Source organism: Elephas maximus, chromosome 16, assembly GCF_024166365.1.
Source record: "Elephas maximus indicus isolate mEleMax1 chromosome 16, mEleMax1 primary haplotype, whole genome shotgun sequence".
NCBI classification, from domain to species: domain Eukaryota; kingdom Metazoa; phylum Chordata; class Mammalia; order Proboscidea; family Elephantidae; genus Elephas; species Elephas maximus.
Window position 1 is genome coordinate 36,489,324 of NC_064834.1, and position 27,421 is coordinate 36,516,744.

Sequence of the window (27,421 nt, forward strand, 5' to 3'; positions counted from 1 at the left end):
TAAAATGGATGTTTTTCCAAGATAGACCTATGAAAAGTGTGTATTGACACCAGGAAATGCACACAGGTTTTTAAGAGCTCTTGGTGATTCTGGGCCTCTCAGTTAATAATATATTAGTTTACGTGTTCCAGGCATTCAGATATGTACTAAGTCACACTGGCCTTCTATGAAAGGGCCATATCAAAGCATCACTCACCGTTCTTCTAGTTAGGAAGAGGGGGACTAAAGAGTACATGGAAATTCTGTAACAAAAAGCAAACTCTTATGTTTGCCTGTTTCCCGAGTTCCTCAGCTACTCTGTGTTCACCCATCTTTTGAAGCTAGGGTATCTTCAGTGTGAGATCAGCATGTCCCAGCTATACTACACGAGCATAACAAATTAATGGATTGAAAAAAAAAGCACCCAGACCTCATATCTTTTAGTGGAGCATACTAAATTTAGTTTGGTTTGATGAGAATGAAGAAAAACACTTCAAGTTCTTTGTTTGGACCAGTGGTTCTTAAACTGTGGTTCCAAGACCTGCCAGCATTAGTATCACCTGAGAACTTGTTAGAAATGTAAATTCCCCAGCCCCATTCCAGACCTTCTGAATCAGAAACTGGGAAGGAATGGAGTGAGGCCCGTCAATCTGATTTTACAAATCCTGGTTCCAGGTGATTCTGATAAATGCACAAGTGTCAGAACCACTGGTTTAGATACTATCAGCAGCAGCAGCGGAGCCCTGGTGGGGCAGTTGTTAAGAACTGGGCTATAAACAGAAAGGTTGGCAGTTCAAATCCACCAGCGGCTCCTTGGAAACCCTCTGGGGCAGCTCTACTCTCTCCTACAGGCTCACTATGAGTTGGAATCAACCCAATGGAAACAGGTTTGTTTTGGTTTCTTGGTATCATCAGCAGTAAAAAAAAAAAAAAAAAAAGGAAAGAAAGAAAGAAAATTCACTATTAGACTGAGGTACACAACCTTCTATCAACTATACAACCAGTTTACTCTGATACCCTCTTACCATCCCCTTGATTCCTACATTCAATACACATAATCAGTCACCCACACAACCAATGTCTAAATTCCTTGATAGAATGTGGGTAAAAAGGCATGGCTTCTCTTTGTAAAGGGATGTATGGAAAAGAGACTAACGGGCTCCTTTTTAAAGTTTTCCTCAGTGATATCCTCAATTCTCTCCCTTTCCTCTCCTCTCTCTCACCCCCAAATAAATCGCGCATGTGCGCGCACACACACGCACACGCACACACACACACACACACAAAACATTACTAGTAGGTGGCTATTCTGTTTCTCTAAAGAAACAGGAAGTTTTCATTAAAAAAAAATTCATTAGGTTATATAAATACCCCATATTACTTGCAATCAGAGCTTCAAACCAGTTTGTTCTGGTTTGAGCTCTTGCTCAGAATTTGCATTTCTACCCCAGGCACACTGAATCAGAATCTACAGTTTAACAAGATCCCCAGGTGATTCTTTCATATAATAAACTTTGAGAACCACTGCTCTACTAGTGCTTCTCAGGGTTGGTCCCTAACCACCAATATTAGCATCAACCGGGAACTTGTTAGAATTGCAAATTCTCAGCCAGAGGTTCAAACCAGAAGGCACCGGTTCTCAGCCGTACTTGCCATATAAGTTGCCCTGTGTCTTGGGAGGATATCTGTATCTAAACTCGTTTTAAAGAACTACTAAAATTTTTTTTCTGTTATACATAAGGCTGCAAGAATGAAAGACTACTCAAGGTAACTAACAATAACAGAGCCTTTGAGGGGTAAATGGCTGCTTGGTTTTGTGGTTATGCCATTATACTCATCAGATCTATTCAGATATGTGACCCAATATCTGCTGAAACTTAAAGTTTCATAATTCTCCCAAAAGACATAGTTAGAATAAAGTGTTTCTCTGCCTCGCAGTTAAGGCTTGGGTTACTGGAGCAGCGCTGTCCATAATGTAAGGGACAGAGTTAAACTGTTCCCCCTCCTCCCACCAATCCCCCCAACCCGTGAGTTCCTGATAAGACATTTCTGTGTTACAGCCCAAGGTCATCTTATTGCTTCTCTGCTCAAGGCCATTACACTACTCACCAACCGTCCCCCACCCCTCCATTCAGACATGAGCAATAAGCCACAAAGCTGTTCTTAAATGAACTTCATGCATCACACTCCTCCAAAAACACATGGCCCCAGTCACCATATTGCACCCCCCACTGCACCCATTAGTTCCTGAAATTGCCCAGCTATTCCCAAAAACTTGGTGAATTATGCATAAATTTCCTATCCTGAACACTATAACTGCCCTAGAATTCCCAACTTTGGGGAGATTAATTTGAGACTTTAGTCTCCAAGTTCCATGCTTGACTGGCTTGCGGTAAAGCCTACTTTTTTCTTCTCAAAGGCCTAGTGTCTCTCAACTGACTCAAGGGGTTGCACCGGGCAGAACCCACCCTCATCGGGTTACAACAGACATAATGTAATCCATGTAGTAATTTTAAACTTTCTAATAGGCATGTTTAAAAAAAATGAGTGATGCTACTGATAAAAATATATTTCATTTTACCCAATATATCAAAATGACATTATTTCAACATGAAAACAATATAAAATCACCTGCTGTTAGGTGCTACAGAGTCGGGTCCGACTCACAGCAACCCCATGCACAACAAAAGGAAACACTGTCCGGTCCTGCACCATCCTCACAATTGTTGCTATGCTTAAACCCACTGTTGGAGCCACTGTGTCAATCCATCTCATTGAGGGTCTTCCTTTTTTCGCTGACCCTCTACTTTACCAAGCATGATGTCTTCTCCTGGGACTGATCCCTCCTGATAACATGCCCAAAGTATGTGAGACATAGTCTCACCATCCTTTCTTCTAAAATCACTAGTGAGATATTTTTATTTTTTTGTACTTAGTCTTCAAAATCTTGCATGTATTTTACACAGATAGCACATCTCAATTAGAACGTTAAATTTTCATTAGAAATCCTTAATTTATACTTAGATTTCATAAAATTTATCGACGTAAAAGTACACACCCAAGTTGTTCCAAACATATTTAAAAGTTTTCCAACAGCCAAGTGGAGTATCAGTTTCACATTAATTAAAAAGAAGCTAAAAACTTAAATTCCTCACTCACACTAGCCACATTTCAAGTACTCGAAAGCCCTGTGAACTAGTTGCTACTATATGGCACAGAACAGCTCAGGACGATTGCCTTTTACTGGCTTCCAGACCTTGGACAATTTACCTAGTCCTTTTTTCCAAGTTTCAGTTTAACCTTTTCCACATTCGGTCTTATAGTCTCTTAAATAGGGACAGGAACCCACATTTAATGTGTTTCAACTTCCGCCTGCAAAACTAATCCAAACCCCAAACTCTTTGCCACCGAGTTTATTCTGACTCACAGCACTCTATAGAACAGGGCAGAACTGCCCCACAGTGTTTTCAAGGCTGTAAATCGTTATGGAGGAGACTTCCACATCTTCCTCCCACAGGGCAACAGATGGGTTTGAACTACCACCTTTCAGTTCGCAGCCAAGCTCTGAACCCCTGTCCCAGCAGCTCCTTTACAAAACTAAACTCCTTACAAAATTAGCTGTTTTCTCCTTCACAGTAGAGGTTGTGAACTCATTGCATCAGTTTAACAATAAAAAAATTAAAACCAACCTAAATGCCTATCAATATAATAGTTACATGAATGTATTAATACTCTGCAGCAATACATTTTATTAGTCATTAATACTGTCAATTAATATATATGTGTATACATATATTTAAAACTCTGAATAGCATGACCACTGCCCGCGTGCAAAGAGAAGAATCTGGAAGTCACCCGTTAACAGCCGTTACCTGAAGCAACAGGATGGGGGAGGGGGAGAGCTGACACACGAGTTCGGCTTATATTTACGTGCAGTTATTTTCCTTCCCCTCCCCCCTCCCAAGAAACTATTACTTAATCTAAGGGGCAAATCTCAAATGTGCTTCGCAACGACTACACTTTTTCCTCGTAATCTGAGACGAGATTTTTATATATAATTTAAATACCCTACGGTATGCAGCAACGGTTACAAGAACGTATTTACATCCAAACGAAGCACACGTTGCCTTATTCAGCTTTCGGTTAGCGGTCCCCGCCCGTCCAACGGAAACACAACCACCCTTGACGTCAAGGGAGGCGGTCTCTCCCTGTTACCATAACGTAGTCCCTGCGGCCATCTTTACTGTGGTCAACTCACACCAAGCCTATACTGGTAAGAGGGGGGCTCCATGGACAATCTACAGGATAAAAGACGGGAAAGGAATCATGCGTTTCAGTAATAAGTAGACAGAAGCACGAAGGACCAGGGGCGGAAAGGCATTAGCTGTATTAGTGGAACGCAGAGGCGCGGCTTCCATGAATAAGCGGAACGCCTCAAGTGCACAGTGAGGTTTCTGCCCGGATTTTGAGAGCTATTTCCGTTGCTCGCCGGAAGTGTAGGTCGCAGGAGGACGACTCGTAGAAGAATCGGTTATCCTGTGTGTGAACAACCGGCATCATGTCGAGTTTGGTGGTGAGAGACCCGGCAATGGATCGATCACTGCGTTCCGTGTTCGTGGGGAACATTCCGTATGAGGCAACTGAGGAGCAGTTAAAGGACATTTTCTCTGAGGTTGGTTCCGTTGTCAGTTTCCGGCTGGTGTACGATAGAGAGACGGGAAAACCCAAGGGTTATGGTTTCTGCGAGTATCAAGACCAGGAGACCGCGCTTAGTGCCATGCGGAACCTTAATGGGCGGGAGTTCAGCGGGAGAGCGCTCCGGGTGGACAATGCTGCCAGTGAAAAAAATAAGGAGGAGTTAAAGAGTCTAGGGCCTGCAGCGCCCATCATTGACTCACCCTATGGGGACCCCATCGATCCGGAAGATGCCCCTGAATCAATAACCAGAGCAGTTGCCAGCCTCCCCCCGGAGCAGATGTTTGAGTTGATGAAGCAGATGAAGCTCTGTGTCCAAAACAGTCACCAGGAAGCTCGAAACATGCTGCTGCAAAACCCACAGCTGGCTTACGCGCTGTTGCAGGCACAAGTGGTGATGAGAATAATGGATCCAGAGATTGCTCTGAAAATTCTGCATCGTAAGATTCATGTCACGCCGCTTATCCCAGGCAAATCTCAGTCTGTCTCTGGCCCTGGCCCTGGCCCTGGCCCTGGCCTCTGCCCAGGCCCTAATGTTCTGTTGAACCAGCAGAATCCTCCCGCCCCTCAACCTCAGCATTTGGCTAGAAGACCTGTGAAGGACATTCCTCCTCTGATGCAGACACCTATCCAAGGTGGCATTCCAGCCCCAGGGCCGATCTCAGCTCCTATTCCCGGTCCTGGTCCTGGTTCCTTAACTCCTGGAGGAGGAATGCAGCCCCAAGTTGGAATGCCAGGAGTTGGCCCGGTGCCTTTAGAGCGGGCTCAAGTGCAAATGACAGATCCCAGAGCACCTATGCCTCGTGGACCCATGACTGCTGCTGGCCTTCCTCCTCGAGGACTGTTAGGAGATGCTCCAAATGACCCACGTGGAGGGACTTTGCTTTCAGTCACTGGGGAAGTAGAGCCCAGAGGTTACATGGGCCCACCCCATCAGGGTCCTCCCATGCACCATGCCTCTGGTCATGACAGCCGTGGCCCTTCCTCACATGATATGAGGGGTGGGCCAATAGCAGATCCCAGGCTGCTAATTGGAGAACCCAGAGTACCCATGATGGATCAAAGAGGTCTTCCCATGGATGGTAGAGGTAGCAGAGATTCTCGAGGGGTGGAGACTCGAGCCATGGAAACTGAGGTCTTAGAAGCACGAGTAATGGAGAGAAGAGGAATGGAGACCTGTACAGTGGAAGCCAGAGGGATGGAAGCTAGAGGCATGGATGCAAGAGGAATGGAGATAAGGGGCCCTGGCCCCAGTTCGAGAGGCCCGATGACCACTGGCCTCCAGGGTCCTGGTCCCATTAGTATGGGGGCAAGTGGGCCTCAGGGACCCAGACAGGTCCCAAGCATTTCAGGAGTAGGAAATCCTGGTGCTGGCATGCAGGGATCAGGCATACAAGGAGCGGGCATGCAAGGGGCAGGAATGCAAGGAGGAGGCATGCAGGGAGCAGGTATGCAGGGGGCGGGAATGCAGGGGACAGGAATGCAAGGAGGAGGCATGCAGGGGACGGGAATGCAAGGAGGAGGCATGCAGGGGGCAGGCAAGCAAGGTGGAGGCCAACCTAGCAATTTTAGTTCTGCTCAGAGCCAGGTAACTCCACAGGATCAAGAAAAAGCAGCTTTGATCATGCAGGTTCTTCAACTGACTGCAGATCAGATTGCCATGCTGCCTCCTGAGCAAAGGCAGAGTATCCTGATTTTAAAGGAACAAATCCAGAAATCCACTGGAGCTTCTTGAAAGGTTTTAGGAAATACTTGGCAGTTGTCTCATAGTTAATTTTGTAGCATGGTGAAGGGTGCAAAAAGCTCAATTCTGCATCCCCACACTTAAATGATAAAGGTTTCCTCCCTAGAGTGTAATCTCGTTCCTGTTTTCTTCCTTTCTGTTTTTTTTTTTTTTTAAGGGAGGTGGGGGGTGGGGAGGGAGTGACTCTGTTCATGTTAAGTCACCGTAAACATATAAAAGTAACTGAACATGATTATATTATACCAAATAAGATTACAGAGAATGTGCAGCAATATGAAAAATCTCTGCAGTGTTAACTACATTTTTAAATATTGGCTGGAACTATGTGAAAACCAAAAAACCTAAAAGGTGACCTGTTAAAATGGTAATGTGCTAAGATAGTTTAAACTTTTTTGATCATATAATAAGATGAGCCCTGGTGTCACAGTGGTTACAGCACTAGGCTGCTAACCAAAAGGTCAGCGGTTCAAACCTATCAGCTGGTCTGTGGGAGAAAGATGTGGCAGTCTGCTTCCATAAAGATTTACAGCCTTGAAAACACTATGGGGCAGTTCTACTCTGTCCTTTAAGGTCGTTTTAAGTTGGAATCAGCTCAGTGGCAATGGGTTTGGTTTTTTGTGTATAGTAAAACTAAAGAATTTACCTCAAAATGATACATCTGTTTTTTGGTAAGCCATTTAAAATGTGAAATTCTGTTTTGGGGGCAATTGAATGCTGTATTAGGTTAAGCATTGTTTCAGTGTTCTGGAATTATTTTGAAACGTTACTGCTGACAGGTTAAATCTAAACTTGTGTTACTGGAATTGTTTTTTCTAAAGTGATGCTACCTGAAAAACCAAGGAATGCACTGGTTTGATGTTGCTTCATTTATTCCGCCCATCAGAAAACCCACACTATTCTGGCCTGATCCTGAGAGATGGTTTTGCTGGAGTAGTTCTCACCAGCTTATTTAGGTCTGCTCTGATTAGACTCAATAATTTCTCAGCACCTTCCTATTTCTCAACAGTCTTTGACTCCTAAATATGAATCTGAGAAATTCTGTCACATCTTTCCCAAATTCATGCCTAGAGACCAGTTGATCTGGAGTAGTTAGACACAGCATTGGGCTTTTCATAAAGAGTTGAAGGCTTCACTCAGTAAAACTCTTAGCTTCCTGGTAACCAGCATCCATATACAGATGGTATCTGTCTGACCAACTAGAATCAGGCGTTAGAACTCTTAGTCTCATCAACATTTAACATGCATTTTAATTTTCTGACTTCCTATTCAACTGTCACCATCTTATCAGAATAATTGAGGCCCAAGTAGGTAGGTAGAGGTATTCTTTTAGCCTGAATTCTCTACTCAATTGGCTTATTGTTTGTTTCACTTTTTACAAGTAATAAAACCATTTAGTCCTACAATAATACCCATGAGATCATACTTAAAAATCAGTAAGATAGGGCTTATGACATTCTCTTAGAGCTACTATCTGATTTATTTCTAATCCTGGAGGATGTGGACACATGGAAGTTTGTATCAGAGCAAGTATTAAGTAACAAGCATAAACTCCCAAGGAGTCAAATCATCTTTCTCTGTAGAAGAAAAAACAATAGTTACGGAGGAAAAAATACCATTTAATACAAGGAGAGAGCTGAGACTTCTTTTCACTTGGTGAGGTTTTTACATCTTAAATGGGTAATTCACTCTTTTTACAAAGTTTTTCATGACTGTGCTGTTGTTTCCTTCTACTTGTTTTACTTTTTTGTACGTACTGTTAACTTTGCCATGTTTTTAATAGGCTTTTCCAACATTGGAATGATAATTATACATGTGTGATAGTTCTGGTTAATACTAATTCACAGAGTTGGCTTGATTACCTTGAAGTTACGGTGGTTCTGTCTCAAAGTTTTCGCTGAATGGTGTTAGCTGAAAAGTATTATATGTTATATTTTTTGTTGTAGTTGAAGCTCGGCATTCTTTCATGCTGACTAAATAAAAAGAATGCATAATTAAGGCTGACTTCGCCATCTGTTATGTTTACTTGTTTTTAATAAACACATTATGCAAAAGTCATATCTTGAGAAATGAGACCTGATTACTTTTACTATTTTCTTAACGAAAAAGGCAAAGCTAATGATATTGCAGGAATAAATGGAAATTCCTTTTTTTAGATCTATTACCTATACAGCTATAAAGATAGGTGTTATTCTGTGGGTGCTACCAGTAGCAACATCTTGATACAGCCCTCAGATGTGATGCTTCCTTCTGCCCATGTTCCCCAACAGAGAAGTCACCTCTGTTCCAGAAGCACCTTGTATGCATCTTCATTACTGACAGTGCTTGATATTTTAGTGCACTGTGTCTTTTTTTCCTCCCTACCCCCACTTCTAGAAGACTATGACTCTTTGAAGACGGACTGTCTTACACATCTCTGTATACTCGATAAACCAAACCCATTGCCTTCGAGTTGATTCCAACTCATAGTATACTCAGTAGTTAGCTTAAAACCACGATGGGAAGGAAGAATAAATTATCAGTCTTGGGGAGATGAAAAATCTTATTAAAGCACGTAACCTTCCCCTACAAGGATTTAGATTCATCTCAGAACAAATGAGCTATGACAATTTGCATTAGACAAATAAACCTGAAATAGGTAATAGAAGAAATCACCTTCACTCTGATAAAACTTAATAAAATGGGTTCGTTCTCACTTCCAGTTCACTGAATGCCCCAGTATTGCAGAGAGTACAGAGCTTCATTTGACAGGCATTATATGTCTACTACACAGTATAGGTTACACTTCCTGGCAGCTTGCATTTTCCCAAATATTGATAAGGTACATATGAAATCAAACTCATACATAATAACAATAGCTTAGGAGAGGGGTGAAGCACTAACTCAAACGCCCCATAGGGCTTTTTCTCTTGGGTAGTACATTCTTGGGAGCATCAAATGCTCAGCTTTAATCAGTGCCTGCTCATTAGCTCTTTCCCGTCAGTTACAGTCTGATGATTAATGTGAATCTCAGGTAAAAAAAAAAAATCAGGTAAAGGTAGGCTAATCTCAGTAAGACTGTGTATGACTCCAACTACACTTTCCAGAATTCTAATACTAGAAGAACATAAAAAAAAAAACTTGGTAAAGTCACAGCTTGCAAAGCTTCCTACTTTCCATGCTGTGATGGGACATAAAGCACATCGAACCTCATTTCCCATGGTGCGTCAGTCCTTTCTCTTAGATTTGATGAAGCCTGAGGATAATTATGTGCAACAACCTACTGTGGCAGAGAAACTGAGTTATCAGTTACGTGTCACAGGCTTCGCACAAAAAAAATATGTCAGCCTCTCAGTACGTGTAAGTCCATCAGTTAATCTCTACACAGGCTTCTCAGCAGTCTCTTGTCAAGGGAGTGCACTATAGTTGGGGACTAATTCACTTTAAAGAAAGGAAATATTAAATAAAATGTCATTAGTGTCAACAATAAATACTATTAATATTGTTGGTAGTATGTAGTTTTGGTATATTACATAGTACATTAAATAATGCCATTAATACCAATATTAATATATATGATTAATATCATTGATATGTATCAGTATGATACATGGTATATTAATGCATATTTCAAATCATATATTTTTTCAGACCGTAACCAGATCTTTCAAAGTTTTCATTAGCTTTTATGGATACTGAAACAAAAGTTTCCACTTTTGGTTGAAAATTCAGCTTCACAAATGTTTATATTACAAATTACTTTTCTCATGAGATGTTAACTAGTATGTTTCTTCTTGATATTTTTCTGTCACGGTACACAAGGCAGTAGAGGGCATGCACTGTGTCCAAAATGACATTTGGGGTAGTATTGTCAAAAATAACAAACCGGTACTTAAAACACTATACGTAAAAGCACCAAAGTATGTACCTTGAAAAAAGGAATGAAACGTTCTGGTTAATGATAACTCTTTATAACCAGGAGCTGATTTAGGTTCGAAATGTAGTTAAATAATTATCAAGGACTTAGAATTAAATATACACAGCATTCTCAGCCATAGTTGATTTTGTACCACTTACTATATGTAAAGCTGCAGGTATTTGAACTGAATCTCATAGATGCCACAGAGATTGGTCATGAAAAGAAAAAATTATCTGCTTGATTTGTTACTTGCTTATATGTTGTCTCTCACAAAGTAGAAAGAATAATCTCTTCAGCATCAAGAAATGAAACCAGCGGTTTCCCCAAATTATTTTCTCTCCTTTACTTAATGCATTGACTTAATCAGAATTCTGCCTTGTTACATTAGAAATATTCTTCAGTGTTTCTACTGCGTAAGTCTGGGCCACTTCATTCTTGTCAGCCTCTGCCTGTTCCACTAACTCATTTTGTTGCCTAGAATGAATATGAAGCAATCTGTACCAATTTAGGAATTTGTGCTTATGTATTTTTTTCATGAACATTAAGGTAAAATCTTCAAATTCATATTCCTCAGAAAAAAATATACCTGCTATAACTTAGGCCCCATTTTCCTTTGTCTTAACGGTTTAATAAAAGTCAAAGCATCAGCCACATTAAAAAAAGAAAAAAGATACGTTTGAGGTAATAATGTGACAGAAATGCTGTTATAGAGTTTGCTTGGTATATTAATATTCATGAAATCCTATAATACTCTATATCTCAAATATCACCCTTGTTCACATGTTAAACTAATATAGTAACACAAGTCAGAAAGACCAAAAACATTGCCAGAGACCAGAGTAAGCATAACCATTGCCTATCAATAAAATAATGTCTTTAGATAAGCCTATATCCAAGATGATTTCATCCTTTTGTACTTGTCAGCCATCAATCAGAAGAAAAAAAAATCATTTGTTTTAAGCAACAGCAAAATAACAATGTTGAAACCTCTGGAATAATCACCCAACCTTCGTCATTTTTATCAGATTTGTTCTGTAGAAGCTTGAAATTTCTTCAGACAAGGAATCGCAAAGTGGTAGCCTGTGGGCCAATTAAGACTGCAGAAGTGTTTTATTTGACCAGATCAAAGTTCTCAGAAATTTTGAATTTGGTGTTTGTGCAATGTATTCTCCAATTTGGCCACAGGTCCAGCCTCTGTCCCTATGGTCTTGTCTTAAACTAGGTATGATTCACACAATTACCTGCCAGGCCATGTAATACTGAGTTTGTAACTCCTGCTTTAATTCAATTGAAATTATTAGTGTCTAATTTGACAAATGTCCAGAAGGAAAAAAAAATGTTTAGGAACTGGCTCAGCAAGTATATTTCCGCAAACAACAAAACAAAAATATAAAAACAAAATTTACAAAAAAAGGCATGATGCATATTTTATTTCTAGCTTTTCATGTTCAAAGGAATGTCATGGCAAACTAACCCAAACAGTCCACTTGCCCCCCACAAATCTTTTGCTTTTTTTCAATAAATATTATCACCAAAATAGCTGCATTTTCTCTTTCAATTCAAAAATCTATTTATAAAATATGATATATGTATCATATATATGTTGTTAGTTGTCATCCACTCAATTGACTCACGGCAGCCCTATGTGTGCAGAGTAGAAATGCTCCATAGGGTTTTCAAGACTGTGACCTTTCAGATGCAGATTGCCAGGTCTGTCTTCCAAGATGCCTCTGAGTGAGTTCATGCCACCAACCTTTTGGCAAGTAGTTGAACCCTTAACTATTTGGACTCCTGTTGTATATTAGTATAAAAATATTCTTCTTCTTAAATGTATTCACCTAGATTATGCTCCAGGGATGCTGTATAATTGTACTGATAAGGCTGGATAACTTAAGATAGCCAGTTAGGAGACTTTCGCTGTTAAGTTGGAGGAAGTTTGAAACAGGTAATCATAGACAAACTGAAGCAGGCAGTCATGAAAGGGTTATTAACCATCCCACAATAGTTGTTTTTCCAAAAAGTCTACTCTTGGTACATTTTTATTACTTTTGCTACAGCATTTCACCATGATTGGTCGAACCCCCAGGTTTCGTCTCTTCTCCTGGTAGGAGGCTGAGGCGCAGGCGCGCTTCTGAATTTACCCGCTATATGACCTCCTGGGGTGGCAGTGGCGAGCCATGCACAGTTTCTCTGGGGCCCTGTGCAATTTTTCTGCAGTTGTGTGCAAAGACCCGTTCACTAAAATTATGAGGACTGTGTGCGCATCTTCCTATCACAAGACTGAAGATCCTCCCCTCACTGTTCATGCATATGTATGTCACTCCCTATAAAAACAGCATATCTGCCATGGTTCAGGGTGGTGTCACCCTTAGGTCACAAGACCCTGCCCATCTCCCAGTTTGCAAACTGTGAATAAACCTTTCTGTTCTTCCAACTCCGCATCTGGCTGACTTTAATTCCCTAGTCTTCTTGACAAGAACCTATTAGCTGACTGCTTCAAAACCATTAGGAGTATGGCTTATTCAAGAAAGGGGACAAAGATCAATATTCAAGGAGTAGCCTGTGACTGTACATTAAAAATGGACAAGTTAATGAGTATTTCCATAATTAATGTTGAAATAAAATGACTGTTTCACACGTACTTTTTTTTTTTTAATGTGTCACCATGTTAACTGATTTTCACTGATCCAACAACCAACCTTCAATTTTGACATTTAGCCAGGTAGGAAGATTAAAAAAAAAAAAAAAAATTTTTTTTTTTTATAGGCACCAATAAATCTAGCACTTATCGCAATTTATATTTATCTTTTAAAATGTATTCTATTCATTTCCTGTAACCATCATTACAATGTAAGATCTGTCTTTATTCATCATTGAGTATTCAATACCTCTCATAGTACCTGACCAAGTCCTCAAGAAATATTTGCTAAATGAATGAAAGTATGAATATTTCTCAACAATGCAGTCCTACTTCATTTTCTTTCTTTCTTTTTTTTTTTTTTTTGCTTTTAAGCTGTGTGGCAGTATCTATTTTCTTTTTACACTTCATCATTCTTCTCATACTTCTTTCATTTGTACTGTAGATACCTGAAATTCATATGGTCTGTGATTCAAATTGCAATTTATAGGGTACTTCAGCAATGTCTCTTCAGATGCTCTGATATTTTAGTATACCCAATAGACTCTTCTCCTCTCCTCTCATTTTCCATATTGTTCAGCTTCATCTTCCACAGTTTTCCCTCTAGTCTTTCTGACCTGTTTGCAATCATTTTTCTCTCTAGTCAGCAACTTTTTCCCTTCCTTCCTTTCACTTTAATCCTTTTTAGGTGGACCAAGTTTTATAACTGTAATAAACAGAATGTCTCTGCAGACTGGAGATGTTTCTTTGATCTCGGACATGTGACAATACAGTAAAACCTACAATTATACAGCAGCTAAACTTTATGGCTTCTTACTGCCATTCTATAACTACCCATGACACTATATAGACAGAAACAATGTTATCTTTTCTCTCAGTCAGGTCTTCTTGTGGTTTAAGATTTTGCCATACTTTCCCCTCAAACTTCCCTCATGCTGGCAGACTAAAATTTCTGAGGTAGTTAGCTCATCCTTATTTATTTCTTTTTGGTGAAAACGTACACAATGAGACATATATCCATTCAACAGTTTTTACATGTACAGTTTGTTGACAATGGTTACATACTTCACATTGTGTCACAATTCTCCCTATCTCTGCCAACGTTGCTTCACCACCATTAACTTAGACTCTCTGCCCCTTAATGTCCTCATCTGTGTTTTAGAGTTACTGTTGTCCACGTAATCTCATATAGATAATTCTTTTAAAAGAGCACAACGCTCAAGGCGAATATTCTTTATCAAACAAGCTAAATTTTTTTTAGTTTAAAGATGGCTTCATGGGATAGTTACAGTTCGAGGCTTAAAATTTTTTCCAGGCAGCAGATTTAGGGGTTCCTAAGTGCTACAGCTGCTAACCAAGAGGTCAGCAGCTCAAATCCACCAGGCGCTCCTTGGAAAATCTATGGGGCAGTTCTACTCTGTCCTATAGGGTCGCTATGAGTCGGAATCGACTCAACGGCAATGGGTTTGGTTTTTTTTTTTTTTTTGGTTTTCATCCTTAATGTTTTTCACAATTATAACAGAAACCCTTCAATTTTCTTTCAAAGACTTTTCAGCTAATGGGGAAAACGTCGCTGAAGAAATCTAATCTGAGCTTTGGTTGGCCAGTCATCTCCCTTCCACCTGCACAAGGTTTAAACAGGAAAGGCAACAACATACCTCCATTCTAGTCCTCCCCACCTCTCCATGATGTTATATGCTCCTGAAAACTAAATATGCTTTAAATGCTTGCTAAAGAAAGTATGGCCCCAGGTCCAGCAACATCAGCATCACCTGGGAGTCTGTCAGAAATGTAGAATCTCAGGCCCAATCCCAGACCAGGTGAAACAGAACCAGCATTTTTTAACAAGATCCCCAGGTGACATGCATGCAGATCAAAATTTGAGAATCACAGCATTAAGTTAATCCTGAAAGCATTGGTGGTGCAGTGGGTAAGAGCTTGGCTGCTAACCAAAAGGTTGGCAGTTTGAATCCATCAGCTGGTCCTTGAAAGCCCTATGAGGCAGTTCTATTCTGTTCTATAGGGTCACTATGAGGTGGAATAGACTCAATGCAATGGGTTTTTTTTTTCATTTTGGTTAAGAGAAATAAAATCTAAAACAAAAAAAGCACCTTAAAAATTAATATTATGGTAAATAAAAGATATTTTTAATTTATCCAAATGGCTCTCCCTGTATTAGCACAAAAGAATAAGAATTAGCCAAAATTGCTATGCACGCTAAGGAACATAAAGAAGACCCCCCCCATTAGAATACATATTAAACAAAGGAGCACACAAAAATCCTGTCCTTCACTGACAATTTACCGAACATTGAGTTTAATGAGAAATCTAACAAAAAGTACCATTGCTGGAATTACTATTGCTTTGGGAAGCCACTTGCCTTTGCATTCAGTCTGCACGTGTGACTCTTTTTCTCAGGGGTGGTAGGGAAGCTGTATCAAATTGAGAGAAACAATATATTTGTATTTCTTACATATTATCGCTAGAAACATGACATGTCAAAAATTGTTTCTGCCAAGCTGTGACTACAGTGACTCTGGAATGAAAGCCGCCTTTCATAAAAATTGTCTCATAAAATTGTTCTCCAACCCCACAAGCCTCATCGTCTTCCTGCTAAGATACACTGTGGAGACTGGAATGCTGACTTTGCAATAGAGTATGACACTTCCATTTGTAAATGTCTCTCCTGAAGACCCAAGAATATTTTCTAACAAACTCTAACATAAGAAATCGCCTAGACAACCAAAGAAATTCTGAAACCATAAAATCCGTATGCTTATGATTCAGTGAGAATAAACTTTTAACAGAATTCTGCTGTTAAATATTTATAAAACGTCATATGATTATTCCAAAGCACTAAAAAGAAAGGACCAATATAACAAATAAAATCTGCCCAGAATTTGTTCTGTTTTGTTTATTTTCAGTCAATTTATTGGAAATGGTATCAAACTCTATGCTGCAATTTGTGTCCTTAAAGTTTGTCTTTGGACCTGACCATAATTAAGAGTACACATTAACCAAATCAACATTTGTAAATTAAGTAAATTAGGTTTTTTTTTTTTCTTTCCTTAAAGAAAACTCCATTGGATTTAAGTGGTTGGAATCAAAACATTTCTAGCAAATAACAATTTAAATTCCAGTTAAGGGCCTGTCAAGTGGTGACATCAAAGCATCACCGTGAGGCTGTGAAGATGACCTCAGAACACATCAGTCTATCGTTTTCACATGTGTTCAGCCTACTTGTTCCACTCCTAATTTGGAGGTTTGTCCCAGGGCTTCGAATTGGTTCTTTCCGGTTCAAACCCCTGCTTGCATTTCCATCCCAGATAAACCGAATTAGAATCTACAGTTTAACAAGATCCCCAGGTGATTCTTATATATAACAAATTTTGAGAGCCACTGCTCTACTAGTGGTTCTCAGAATTGGTCCCTAACCAGCAGTATCAGCATTGTCTGGGAACTTGTTAGACACACAAACTCTCAGCATGGGTTTGAACTGGAAGGAACTGGTTTCATGTACTGGTTTGCCCCGAGGGGAAACAAAATTTGCTTAATTAGAAAGTTTTGCAAATTGTAAGTGAGATGATTTATAGGATTTTGGTTGATAGGAATTTTGTTGTCATTGTTTTCAGATAAACATGTTTTCATGATTTTCCCCTAGTTAGCGACTGGTGGTGCAGGGGTTAAGCACTTGTCTGCTAATCAAAAGGTCAGTGGTTGGAATCCACCAGCCCTTCCATGGGAGAAAGATGTGCCAGTCTGCTTTCATAAAGATTACAGCCTTGGAAATCCTATGGGGCAGTTCTACTCTGTTCTACAGAGTCGCCATGAGTCGGAATTAACTCCACAGCAATAGGTTTAGTACCTGTGCTGGAGAGTGCAAGCTAGTTGAGCCTCTAGCACCAATAACCTTGGTTTAAAATGGCACAATGCCACCCCACCAGAGAAATTAGAGCTGGATTATCCTGGGTAGAGAAGAGGCTTTTCTGCATCTCTTGTCTATTCTCCCATTCACCCAGGATTATTCATAAAGAGGGAGAAGATTGATGAGCTGGCTACTGACACAGCCAGTGCCAGCCAAAATGTGACTGTGAAACTGTTCTTCTATTAGGGCCAATATTGTGCCAAAGTGGTACAAATGACCAGGGCTGCAAAGTGATACTTCAGTACAAACTCACTCTTCAAAGAGGGGAGAAAGGGTAGGGGATGAGGAGCTTTTTTTTTCTTTCCCAATAGGACCCAAAAAACTACAGACCTGCCCCACACATACACTGTCAGGCTGCCTACCTGAGCAGGTTTCCCCACCCATTCATCTTCTGACACCCAATGTGTCTTCTGGGTCTTACCTGCCACACCATGAAAGGACTTTTTGTTTTGTTTTTAATAAGGAAAGGAAGAAAAATGCATTTATATTGTGATAGTCATGAAACACAATTGCTTAAACTATTTTTACTCCAATAAGCATTTTTATTTACACGGTGATCAAACATTTTGAGTTGATGGAAGAATTCTGTAATCCTGGAATTCCAGACATTAGCCACAAAAGTTGGTGGTAGGAGAGGTACTTATTTTTGAGTAAGGTGGGTAGTAGCAAGGCTCTTTCAAGTTCTCTAAAATATGCCAGCTGTACATTCTATGCCCTCTCTTGAAGGTTGGGTCATAGATAATATATAAACAACATCTATCGAAAATGGACAAAATGTCAGACACTTGATACACATCAGCTCCAATGTCACTCAAATCTAGATAATATATGAAGAAATATGGTCAGAGAAGTTATTTTCCCCTGAGTTACACAGCTTATAAGAGGCAGAGGCACGATTGAACCCAAGTGTGTCTGACTCCCAAGCCCTTACTCTTCCCATTACATCATTCTTCTTTAAGAAGGAGATTGTAAGAAGGTGGAACTGCTTCTACTCTGGGGCCTAGAAGTGAACATCAGGTAAGTTTTTCATTAAGTAAGGAAGGTCATAACAGGACTAGAAGAGGTGATTTTGGGGAAACTGTGAAAGGTTTGTGAACTCCATCTTTTGCCTTTATACATTCTTTTCTCCCAAATACCAAGTACTAGACCCAGGTTTTGGGAGAACCAAGAGCAATGCAAAAGTAAATCCAGAATGGAAACTATTTGTCATTTGGGTGTATGGGTGGTTGTATATAAATGGCAATAGATTATACATAAGAAATTTATAAAACTATTATCTTCTGCATGGTTCTAATCAATATTTAATTTAAACAGTCCTATGGTCTTATGGTCTACTTTCTCCATGATCTAATTTTTAACATCTTTCATTGAGGTAAAACTCTTATACCTAAAAATCACCAATTTAAAGTATACACACAATGTTTTAATGTAAAAACACAATGGTTTTTATTATTTATTCATGGAGTTCTACAGCCATTGCCATAAGTTTAGAATATATTTATCATCTCCAAAAGATACCTTGAACTCAACAGCACTCACTCCATACCCTTATACCAGCCCTTGTTGTTGTTACTGTGTGCCATTGACTCAATTTGGACTCATAGAGACACTATAGGACAGAGCAGAACTGCCTCATGGGGTTTCCAAGGCTGTAATCCTTATAGAATCAGACCACCACATCTTTCTCCTGAGGAGCAGCTGGTGGGTTTGAACCACTGACCTTTCAGTTAGCAGCCAAGTACTTAGCCACTGTGCCACCAGGGCTCATTAACACCAGCCCTGGGCAAACACTAATCTGCTTTATGTCTCTATGGACATGTCTGATCTAAATAGAGCCATGCAGTCTGTGGCCTTTTGTGACTAGTTTCTTTCACTTAGCATAAAGCTTTCAAGGTTTATTCATGTGGTAGCATGTATCAGTACTTCATTCCTTTTTATTGTCAACTGATATGCCATTGTATGGATCCATATGACATTTTTTCCATTCATCAGTTGAATATTTGAGTTGTTTCCACTTTTGACTATTATAAATGATGCTAATACAAACATCATGTACAAGTTTTTGTGTTAATATACATTTTCATTAGTTTTATATACCTTGGAGTGGAATTGCTGGGTCAGGTGATAACATTATGTTTAACAAATATGAAGAACTGCCAAACTGTTTTTCCAAAGTGACTCCCCCATTTTATATTCTCATCAACAAGAGTGAGTGTTTCAGTTTTTCTACATCCTTGCAGCCACTGTCTTCTTTATTCTAACTATCCTCGATATATGAAGTAGTATCTCTCATTGTAGTTCTGATTTGCATTTCTCTGGTAGCTAGTGATGTTCACCATTTTTCGATGTGCTTTTTGGCCACTTGGATATCTATCCAAAACAAATTTCATTCCCTGTGATCTATTTTTAATTGTTAAAAATAAAATAAGGAAATGCTTTAGGCAGATACAAATAATAAGACAACAGAGTTCCCCAAAATATGAAAGAAAATAGTTCTTTAGTGATTTAAGAACTGATCTGAAATAGGAGTCTAATTGCAGTGGTGAAAGTGAGCGCTTTCAATTACATACATACATATATATACATATATATATACATATATATATATACATGGAGCCATGGTGTTGCAGTGGTTAAGAGGTTGGCTGTTAACCAAAATGTTGGCACTTCAAATCCACCAGCTGCCTCTCCTTGGAAACCCTGTGGGGCAGTTCTAGTCTGTCTTATAGGGTTGCTATGAGTCAGAATTGACAGGATGGCAATGGGTTTGGTTTTGGGGGGTTATATATATATATATATATACATACACACTGTCATGGATTGAATTGTGTCCCCCAAAAATATCTGCCGACTTCGCTAGGTCATGATTCCCTTGTATGATTGTCTACCATTTTATCTTTTGATGTGATTTCCCTATTATGTTATAAATCCTACCATTACGATGTAATAAAATGGATTGTTGGCAATTATACTGACGAGGTCTACAAGATTAGGTAGTGTCTTAAGCCAACCTCTTCTGAAATATAAAAGAGAGAAGTGAGCAGAGAGACATGGGGACCTCATACTACCAAGAAAGCAATGCCAGGAGCAGAGTGCATCCTTTGGACCTGAGGTTCCTGCACTGCGATGCTCCCAGACCAAGGAAAGACTGATGTATCACAATGACCTTCCCCCAGAGTCAACACAGCCAGAAAGCCTTCCCCTGGAGCTGATGCCCTGAATTTGAACTTGTAGCCTAATTGACTGTGAGAGAATAAACTTGTCTTTGTTAAAGCCATCCGCTTGGGGTATTTCTGTTATAGCAGCACTAGATGACTAAGACACACACAGAAATCCTGGTGGTGTAGTGGTTAAGAGATATGGCTGCTAACAAAAAGGTCAGCAGTTTGAATCCACTAGGCTCTCTTTGGAAACTCTATGGGGCAGTTCTACTCTGTCCTATAGGGCTGCTATGAGTCGAAATCGACTCGATGGCAATGGGTTTGGTTTTTTTTGGTATACACGCACACACATATACATACATATGTATATATATATATATATATATATATATATATATATATGGAAACCCTGGTGGTGTAGTGTTAAGAGCTACGGCTGCTAACCAAAAGGATGGCAGTTTGAATCCATCAGGTGCTCCCTGGAAATCTATGCGGCAGCTCTACTCTGTCCTATAGTGTTGCTATGAGTTGGAATTGACTCGATGGCAATGGGCGTAAGGGCGTATACATATATATGTGTGTGTGTATATATCATACATACACACACACATATATATGTATACATATATATACACACACACACATATTCATTTAGAAAAGATAATCATTTTCATTGTTTATAGCCATGAAAACATTTATTGAAATGGAAGGGAATAAATGATGCTTTCCCAGGGAGGCAATATAGTACTTGTGACTAAGAGCTTGGTCTCTGCCTGTGTTCAAATTCAGGTTCCACCACTTTCTACCTGTGTGACCCATTTCTATGCCTCACTTTCAAAACCTCACTGTCTAACGATAAAGCCTAACTACCTCTTAGACAGGCTGAAAGGATTAAGTTCGATAGTGCACTTTGTACCATGCTTACGTATAATGAGCTCTTGATATATGATATTTGCTGTTATATTAATTATTCCTGAAAACTATAACTGTAGACATGGAAGCCATAAGAGCAACAATAGAACATGAGCCAGCTCTGTTTCTCCAGACACTTTGGAGAAGGGAGACAGATAGAGGCTCAGCTGTGAGGACCTCCACTTCAGGAGAGGAAAGAAAGAAACTCCAAGAAAATTCTATTCTCAGAGAAGCAGGCATTTAAAAGTAGAGTGGTCTGGTGTGTGTCTTGGATAAAAAGCTGTAAGATCTGAGCAGGGGAAGAAAAAACGTTACCTCTCTCCTTTGGCACTTCTCTTCTGTTTCCGTATGTAGTGAAGCTACATTTTGCACAAGAAGAAATCTAATACGAAGTTTACAATGGCAAAGGCAATCTTATGCTGAAAAATCCTCTAACAGCTGACTTTGTTTGACCCAAGATGTTTCAAGCTCCTGAAACCTCGTTTTAGACAAAACAATAGAAATGGTATCAGGATTTTATCTAGTTTTTGAGGTTTTATGGCTTATATATTTCTATTTCCTATAGCTTTATCCAGTTGAATAGAGGACAGATTTTCAAATACGTTGGTTTCCTTATCTAAGGCAAACCTTAATAACCCAATAAAAAAAGTTTGAGGAAGTATTTGCACTCTTTGTTATTATATTTTGAGTAGATGTATCTTAAATATCTGTTTCATGAATAAAGTATTTATGCACAACGCAGCCTTTTCTTCCTGCTGCAAACATGGCACACAGCATGCTATATTATCAATTAAGCCTTCCAGAAGGAATTCACCAAAATGTTATGATTTCAGTAATACTTATTTAATATTCTGTGTTTAACACATATCTAGTATTTCTGAGCCTTACTTAAGAAATGGTCCTTCCAAAAATACATGTATTTTAAAAAGCTTTTGTGAAATACTATGAACTCAAGTGAAGTGTTAAAATAACATAAAACCTATAATTTGTTTATTTTATCGTAACTCAGAAGCTATCGCAATGCTAAACTACATTAAAATCCACAGATAATTTTTTTTCTAGTGGAATACAAGTTTTATTTGGGAGCTCTTAATGAGTATCTTATAATATTCACTTGGTGCTAATTAAGCGAATACTTTGGTTTCTGTAATCAAGCTATGTAAAAATGTTGATTGTGTTTTTTTAAGAGTGCTAAATATTGATATACCATAAACTGCCAGAAGAATGAAAAAATCTCTCTTGGAAGAGGTATAGACAGAATGCTGCTTAGAAGTAAGGATGGCGAGACTTCATCTCACTTATTTTGAACATATCAGGAGGGACTAGTCCTTGGAGAAGAACATCAGGCTTGGTAAAGTAGAGGGTCAGCAAAAAAAAAAAGATGAAGATCTTCCATAAGATGGATTGACACAGTGGCTTCAACAATTGGCTCAAACATACAATGATTGTGAATTTGGGGCAGGACCAGCAACATTTTATTCTGTTGTACATAGGGTCGCTATGAGTCAGAACCGACAGGGCAGGGTGGCACCTAACAACAACTAATGACTACGGTATTTCTCCTCAAACTTCTTCTTAGGAAACATAAAAGCAAACAGGATAAAATTTCAGTTTGTGAGCCTGTTGCTATATAATTAATTTTGATTTAATGTTCTTTATCTGTGTTTCCAGTATGGCAGTCACTAGCTACATGTGGCTATTGAGAAATTGTGGCTAATGAGATTGAAGAACTGAATTTCAAATTTAATTACTTAAGTAATTAATTACCACACGTGAGTAGTAGCTACCATACTGAGTAGCACAGATATAAAATCCAAAACCCATTGCTGTCGAGTCAATTGACTTGTAGAGACCCTATAGGACAGAGTAGAACTGCCCCATCAGGTTTCCAAGGCTGTGATCTTTACAAAAGCAGACAGCCACATCTTTCTCCTATAGTGTGGCTAGTGGGTTCAAACCACGGACCTTTGGGTTAGCAGCAGAATGCTTAACCACTGTACCACCAGGATTCCTTGAGGGTATAACTAAAACCCAAACTAAAACTTGTTGCCATCTAGTCGATTCCAACTCAAAGTGATCCTATAGGACAGAGTAGAACTGCCCCGTAGGGTTTCCAAGGAGCAGCTTGTAGATTGAAACTGCTGACCTTTTGCACCACCGGGGATGGTATAATTAAAATAAAACAAAAAAACCAAACCCGTTGCCGTTGATTCCAACTCATAGCGACCCTATAGAACAGAGTAGAACTGCCCCATAGTTTCCAAGAAGCACTGGGCAGATTTGAACTGCCGACCTTTAGGTTAGCAGCCGTAGCACTTAACCACTACGCCACCAGGGTTTTCATGGTATAATTAAAAAAAAGAAAAAAAATTTTTTTTTAGGCTCATTTAATTCGTTATTTCTTTAGTGTAATTGCACATCCATCATGTGCCAGGCAATGAGGATTCAGCACTACTGAAAAGGAAAAGGACCCTGCTCCCATAGATTTTACATTTATTCAGTGTCTAAACATGCCCCTGGTACTCTGAGCATATATATGCTTTGCCCCCAAAGAGGTTAGGACCTAGAAGGAGAGTTGTCTCTGTTTTTAGGTGCCATAGAGTCAGTTCCAGCTCATAGTGACCCTATATACAACAGAACGAAACACCGCCTGGTCCTATGCCATCCTCACAATCATTATGCTTGAGTCCACTGTTGAAGCCACTGTGTTAATCCATCTTGCTGAGCGTCTTCCTCTTTTTCACGGACCCTCTACTTTACCAAGCATGACATCCTTCTCCAGGAACTGATCCCTCCTGATAATGTGGCCAAATTATGTGAGATGAAGTCTCATCATCTCTTCTAAGGAGCATTCTGGCTATACTTCTTCCAGGACAGATTTGTTTGTTCTTTTCACAGTCCATGGTATATTCTATATTCTTTGCCAACACCATAATTCAAAGGGAAGAAAGACACATAACTCAGTAATTCAGTACAGCCCCAAAGTAGAGGAAACTACAGAGAACTACAGCAGCAAAACTAAGGAGAACCTGAATCCTCCAAAGGGTTCGGAGAAGTTTTCTTAGAACAGAATTAAGTTTTGAAGATTGAGAAGAATTAGTGAGGAGCCATCTGGGTAGATGACTTGTATGAACCAAGACACTGGAGTGAAATAGCATGGTCTCTATCGGAAGTACTGTGTAGATTGGTTTGGTAACTTGGGGAGTATGAAGGAGTAGCAGGAGATAATGCAGGGTCTGCATCTCCAGTGAGGAGCCTTGTGGCGCAGTGGTTAAAGCAGTCGGCTGATAACTAAAAGGTCTAAGGTCAAATCCACCAGCTTCTCCAAGGGAGAAAGATCTGCCAGTCTGCTTCCATAAAGATTTACAGCCCTGGAAACCCTTTGGGGCAGTTCCAAGATTTACAGCCTTGGAAACCCTATGGGGCAGATTTATTCTGTCCTACAGGGTTGCTATGAGTCAGAACTGACTCCGATGGCAATGTTTTTTGGTTTAGTTCTCCAATGCCTCAAGAAATAAGCTAAAGAGTTTGATCTCTATGCTGAAGGTTGACTGGAGTAACTAAAGGGTTTTAGGGAGGAGAATAAAAAGTTCAGATCGATGTTTGAGAAAGATCTGGAGGAGACCAATTATGGAAAAAAAAAATCACACAAATCCACATGGAAAATACTTTCATGGCTCTAAGTAACTCACAAGTGAGCTCTCCATGGGATCTAAAAGAGAAAAGGTTTGTTTTTCTGAGTGAGGCATTCAGCAGCACTAGCCATCAAGAACTTAGTCAAAATCCAGTAGGAAAAAATAAAGAAAAAAAAAAAAGTTATTTCATAGGTACTATGCTTGTAATATGAGTCAGGATTGACTGGACGGCAACAGGTTTGGTTTTGGGTTTATGCTTGTAAGACAGACCCTTTTGTAGAACATACTGACTTAGAACTGTATGTAACATGTTACTGACTTAACAAGCCAGGTTTTCAGCAGATGTATAGCAGTAAAAGAAGAAAGACACTTGTAAGAATAAGAAACAATAGTTGAAAGTGAGGGAGGCATAATATCTGAATGCCAGAGATCCTGTCTGCTCCCTTCACCGCTGTATTTCTAATTCCTAGACTAATATCTGACATGGCACCATGTGCTCAATAAATATTTATTAATATTTATAAATATCTGCAAATGAATAGAGGTCCCTAGGCAGCACAAATGGTTTGCGTTTAAGTGCTAACCTACAGGTTGGTAGTTGGAACCCATCCAGGGGTAACTTGAAAGACAGGACCGCTGATCTGCTTCCACTAGGATTACAGCCAAGAAAACCCTATGGAGCAGCTCTTCTCTGTAAATCATGGGGTCTCCATGAGTTGGAATCAACTTGGTGGCAACTAACACCAACAACAGAAGTGACAGCATCATAAAAACTAAAAAAAATTAGGAGTGCATTTGGATTAATAATTCAACAAAATTATTAATAATTATTAATATTAGTATTGTATCCCAAGACAAGGACTGATGTTCACCCTGAGAACCCTGGGGGTAGCTTGTGTGGAACATCAGTCCACTGAGTCACACTTAACCCTACCAGACACACCTGTCTCAGTCTCTCCCAGGGCTTCATGGATCAAGTATTCCCAGCTTAAACCTGCTATCTCCAAATAAGATATTTTCCTATGGCACAGCCTTTCTTCTGGTGAATGTGAAATGGAGAAACACAAACCATGAGCATCCTTTCTTAAAGTTATTTGTTCATTATAATGATGTAATTTATATTACTAGCCCTTTATCACTTAGAACAAAGGTTAAGACAAACCCGCTGGGCTGTATTTAGAACAGTGGCTCTCATACATAACTGCGTAACAGAATCTCCTTGGAAGCTCCTGAAAAACATGGATTTCTGGATCCCATCCCTAAGAGAGTCATATTCAAGTGGGTCAAGGGTAGTGGTGGTGGCGGGGGCTGGGGTGCTGAGGATTTTTATTTATTTTATTCTTTTTAAAACTCTGATTCCAGCCATGCTCTGGCTCTAGAAATGCGTGCATGCCCAATATGTATTCTATTCATTCCGACAGAAGGTAAAATTTACATATAATCCACTTGTTCTGGTTAGAAGCCTTCCCTGACCCTCTCCTTGTCAATGGCTCCCCTTGCTAGTTGCTTACAGGAAGCCTCAGAATGTCAAGACCAGCTTGCGAAGCTGGCTGCATAGGTGTTGCCCTTTATATTTGCTAATGATTATTTTTAAGCTAAGTTTTGAGATCATGTTGAGGAATCAAGACCTCTTTCTCCCTGCAACCACTCAGCTCTTCATTTTCTAATTAAAGGCTTTTCAAACTGTTACGGCTAAATGTGCCAACAGTGATAACAAAACACCTCTCCCTGATCTTTAATCTTTTTTCTCTTTTACTCAACTCACAGCAAAGAACATAACATTTGCTCAAACTCCATGCTGAGAGACTTAATTATATATAAAAAAAAATTATATATATATATATATATATATATCAGAGAGTTGATCATGAAACAGAAATATGGGATCTTCCATGTTCCCTTCTCATCTATCTTTGTGTGCAATCCCTTCTCTCCTTCTGATCAGGAGATCTGGGCTTTATTAAAGATGCATTGAACATACACACAAACATTGAGGTCACTTCTCCAGACTGCCCCAAAAAGCTCGTGCCTCTCTGCACACAAACAAGGGACGAGGCCCTAGGCTCTGCTCTAGCAACTGGCGTTTTCTTCGAACATTGCGGCAACTGAGTCAAATTATAGCCAGGTTGTGGACTCCTGAAAGCAAAGGGAACTGCAGTTTTTGAGACACAAGTTTATGCTCTTGCTTCCTCAGAGTCACTGGTGAGTATATTTATGAAAGTGCAGAATTCTCACAGTTCTGTCCTGGCTGACCTTCCCAGTCTGAACCAGGTGTTCCTGAAGACGCACTCCATACTCTTCTTTAAAAAAATTAAGTTAGAAAAAAAAAAGAGCTTTTATACACTTTTAAAAAAAGGGATAGCTGAATCATGCATTCTGGGCCAAGGCATTTCCATCATAACACACCCCAAAAATTCACTGAGAGATAGGACCAACAGGAATGCATGGGAACGTGTCTCAGATGACATGTACCAGGGACTTTCACGACAACATTCTTCATGTTAGCCCCAAACTGGTAACAACTCAGCAACCCAGGTACCCATCAAAAGTAGGGTGGATATGTTTAGCTATATTCATAAAAAGGAAAACTAGACAGCAATGACAATGAAAGGAACACATACTTCAGAAAAAGAAATGTTGCATCAAAGAAAGCAGACCAAAAAAAAAAAAAACTCAAACATTTCGTACGATTACTTTCCAAATATGTGAAAAAAGTAATCTGTGGTGTAAAATATCAGGATAGTGGTTTCATCTGAGGAGAAAGGGAGGGATAATTATTGGGAGGGGGCACAGTTGGGGTCTTTGGAGCTTGAGCTGGGTGGAAATTACACAGGTAT

General features: G+C 39.5%; 2 protein-coding genes across 3 annotated transcripts in view; one reads left to right on the plus strand and one right to left on the minus strand.

Moving 5' to 3' along the window:
* The window catches only part of PRKG1 (protein kinase cGMP-dependent 1), a 1,427,928-nt gene that overhangs the window by 635,156 nt on the left and 765,351 nt on the right, over positions 1–27,421 (minus strand). The gene's annotated exons all lie outside the window — the stretch shown is intronic.
* Positions 4,379–8,467, plus strand: CSTF2T (cleavage stimulation factor subunit 2 tau variant). Its single transcript, XM_049855707.1, has one exon. The coding sequence runs from the start codon at positions 4,538–4,540 to the stop codon at positions 6,407–6,409; it is 1,872 nt and encodes a 623-aa protein (XP_049711664.1). The 5' UTR covers positions 4,379–4,537; the 3' UTR covers positions 6,410–8,467.

Excerpts from the sequence above, each read along its gene's own strand:
- CSTF2T (XM_049855707.1), top strand. The coding sequence starts at position 4,538 with ATGTCGAGTTTGGTGGTGAGAGACCCGGCAATGGATCGATCACTGCGT.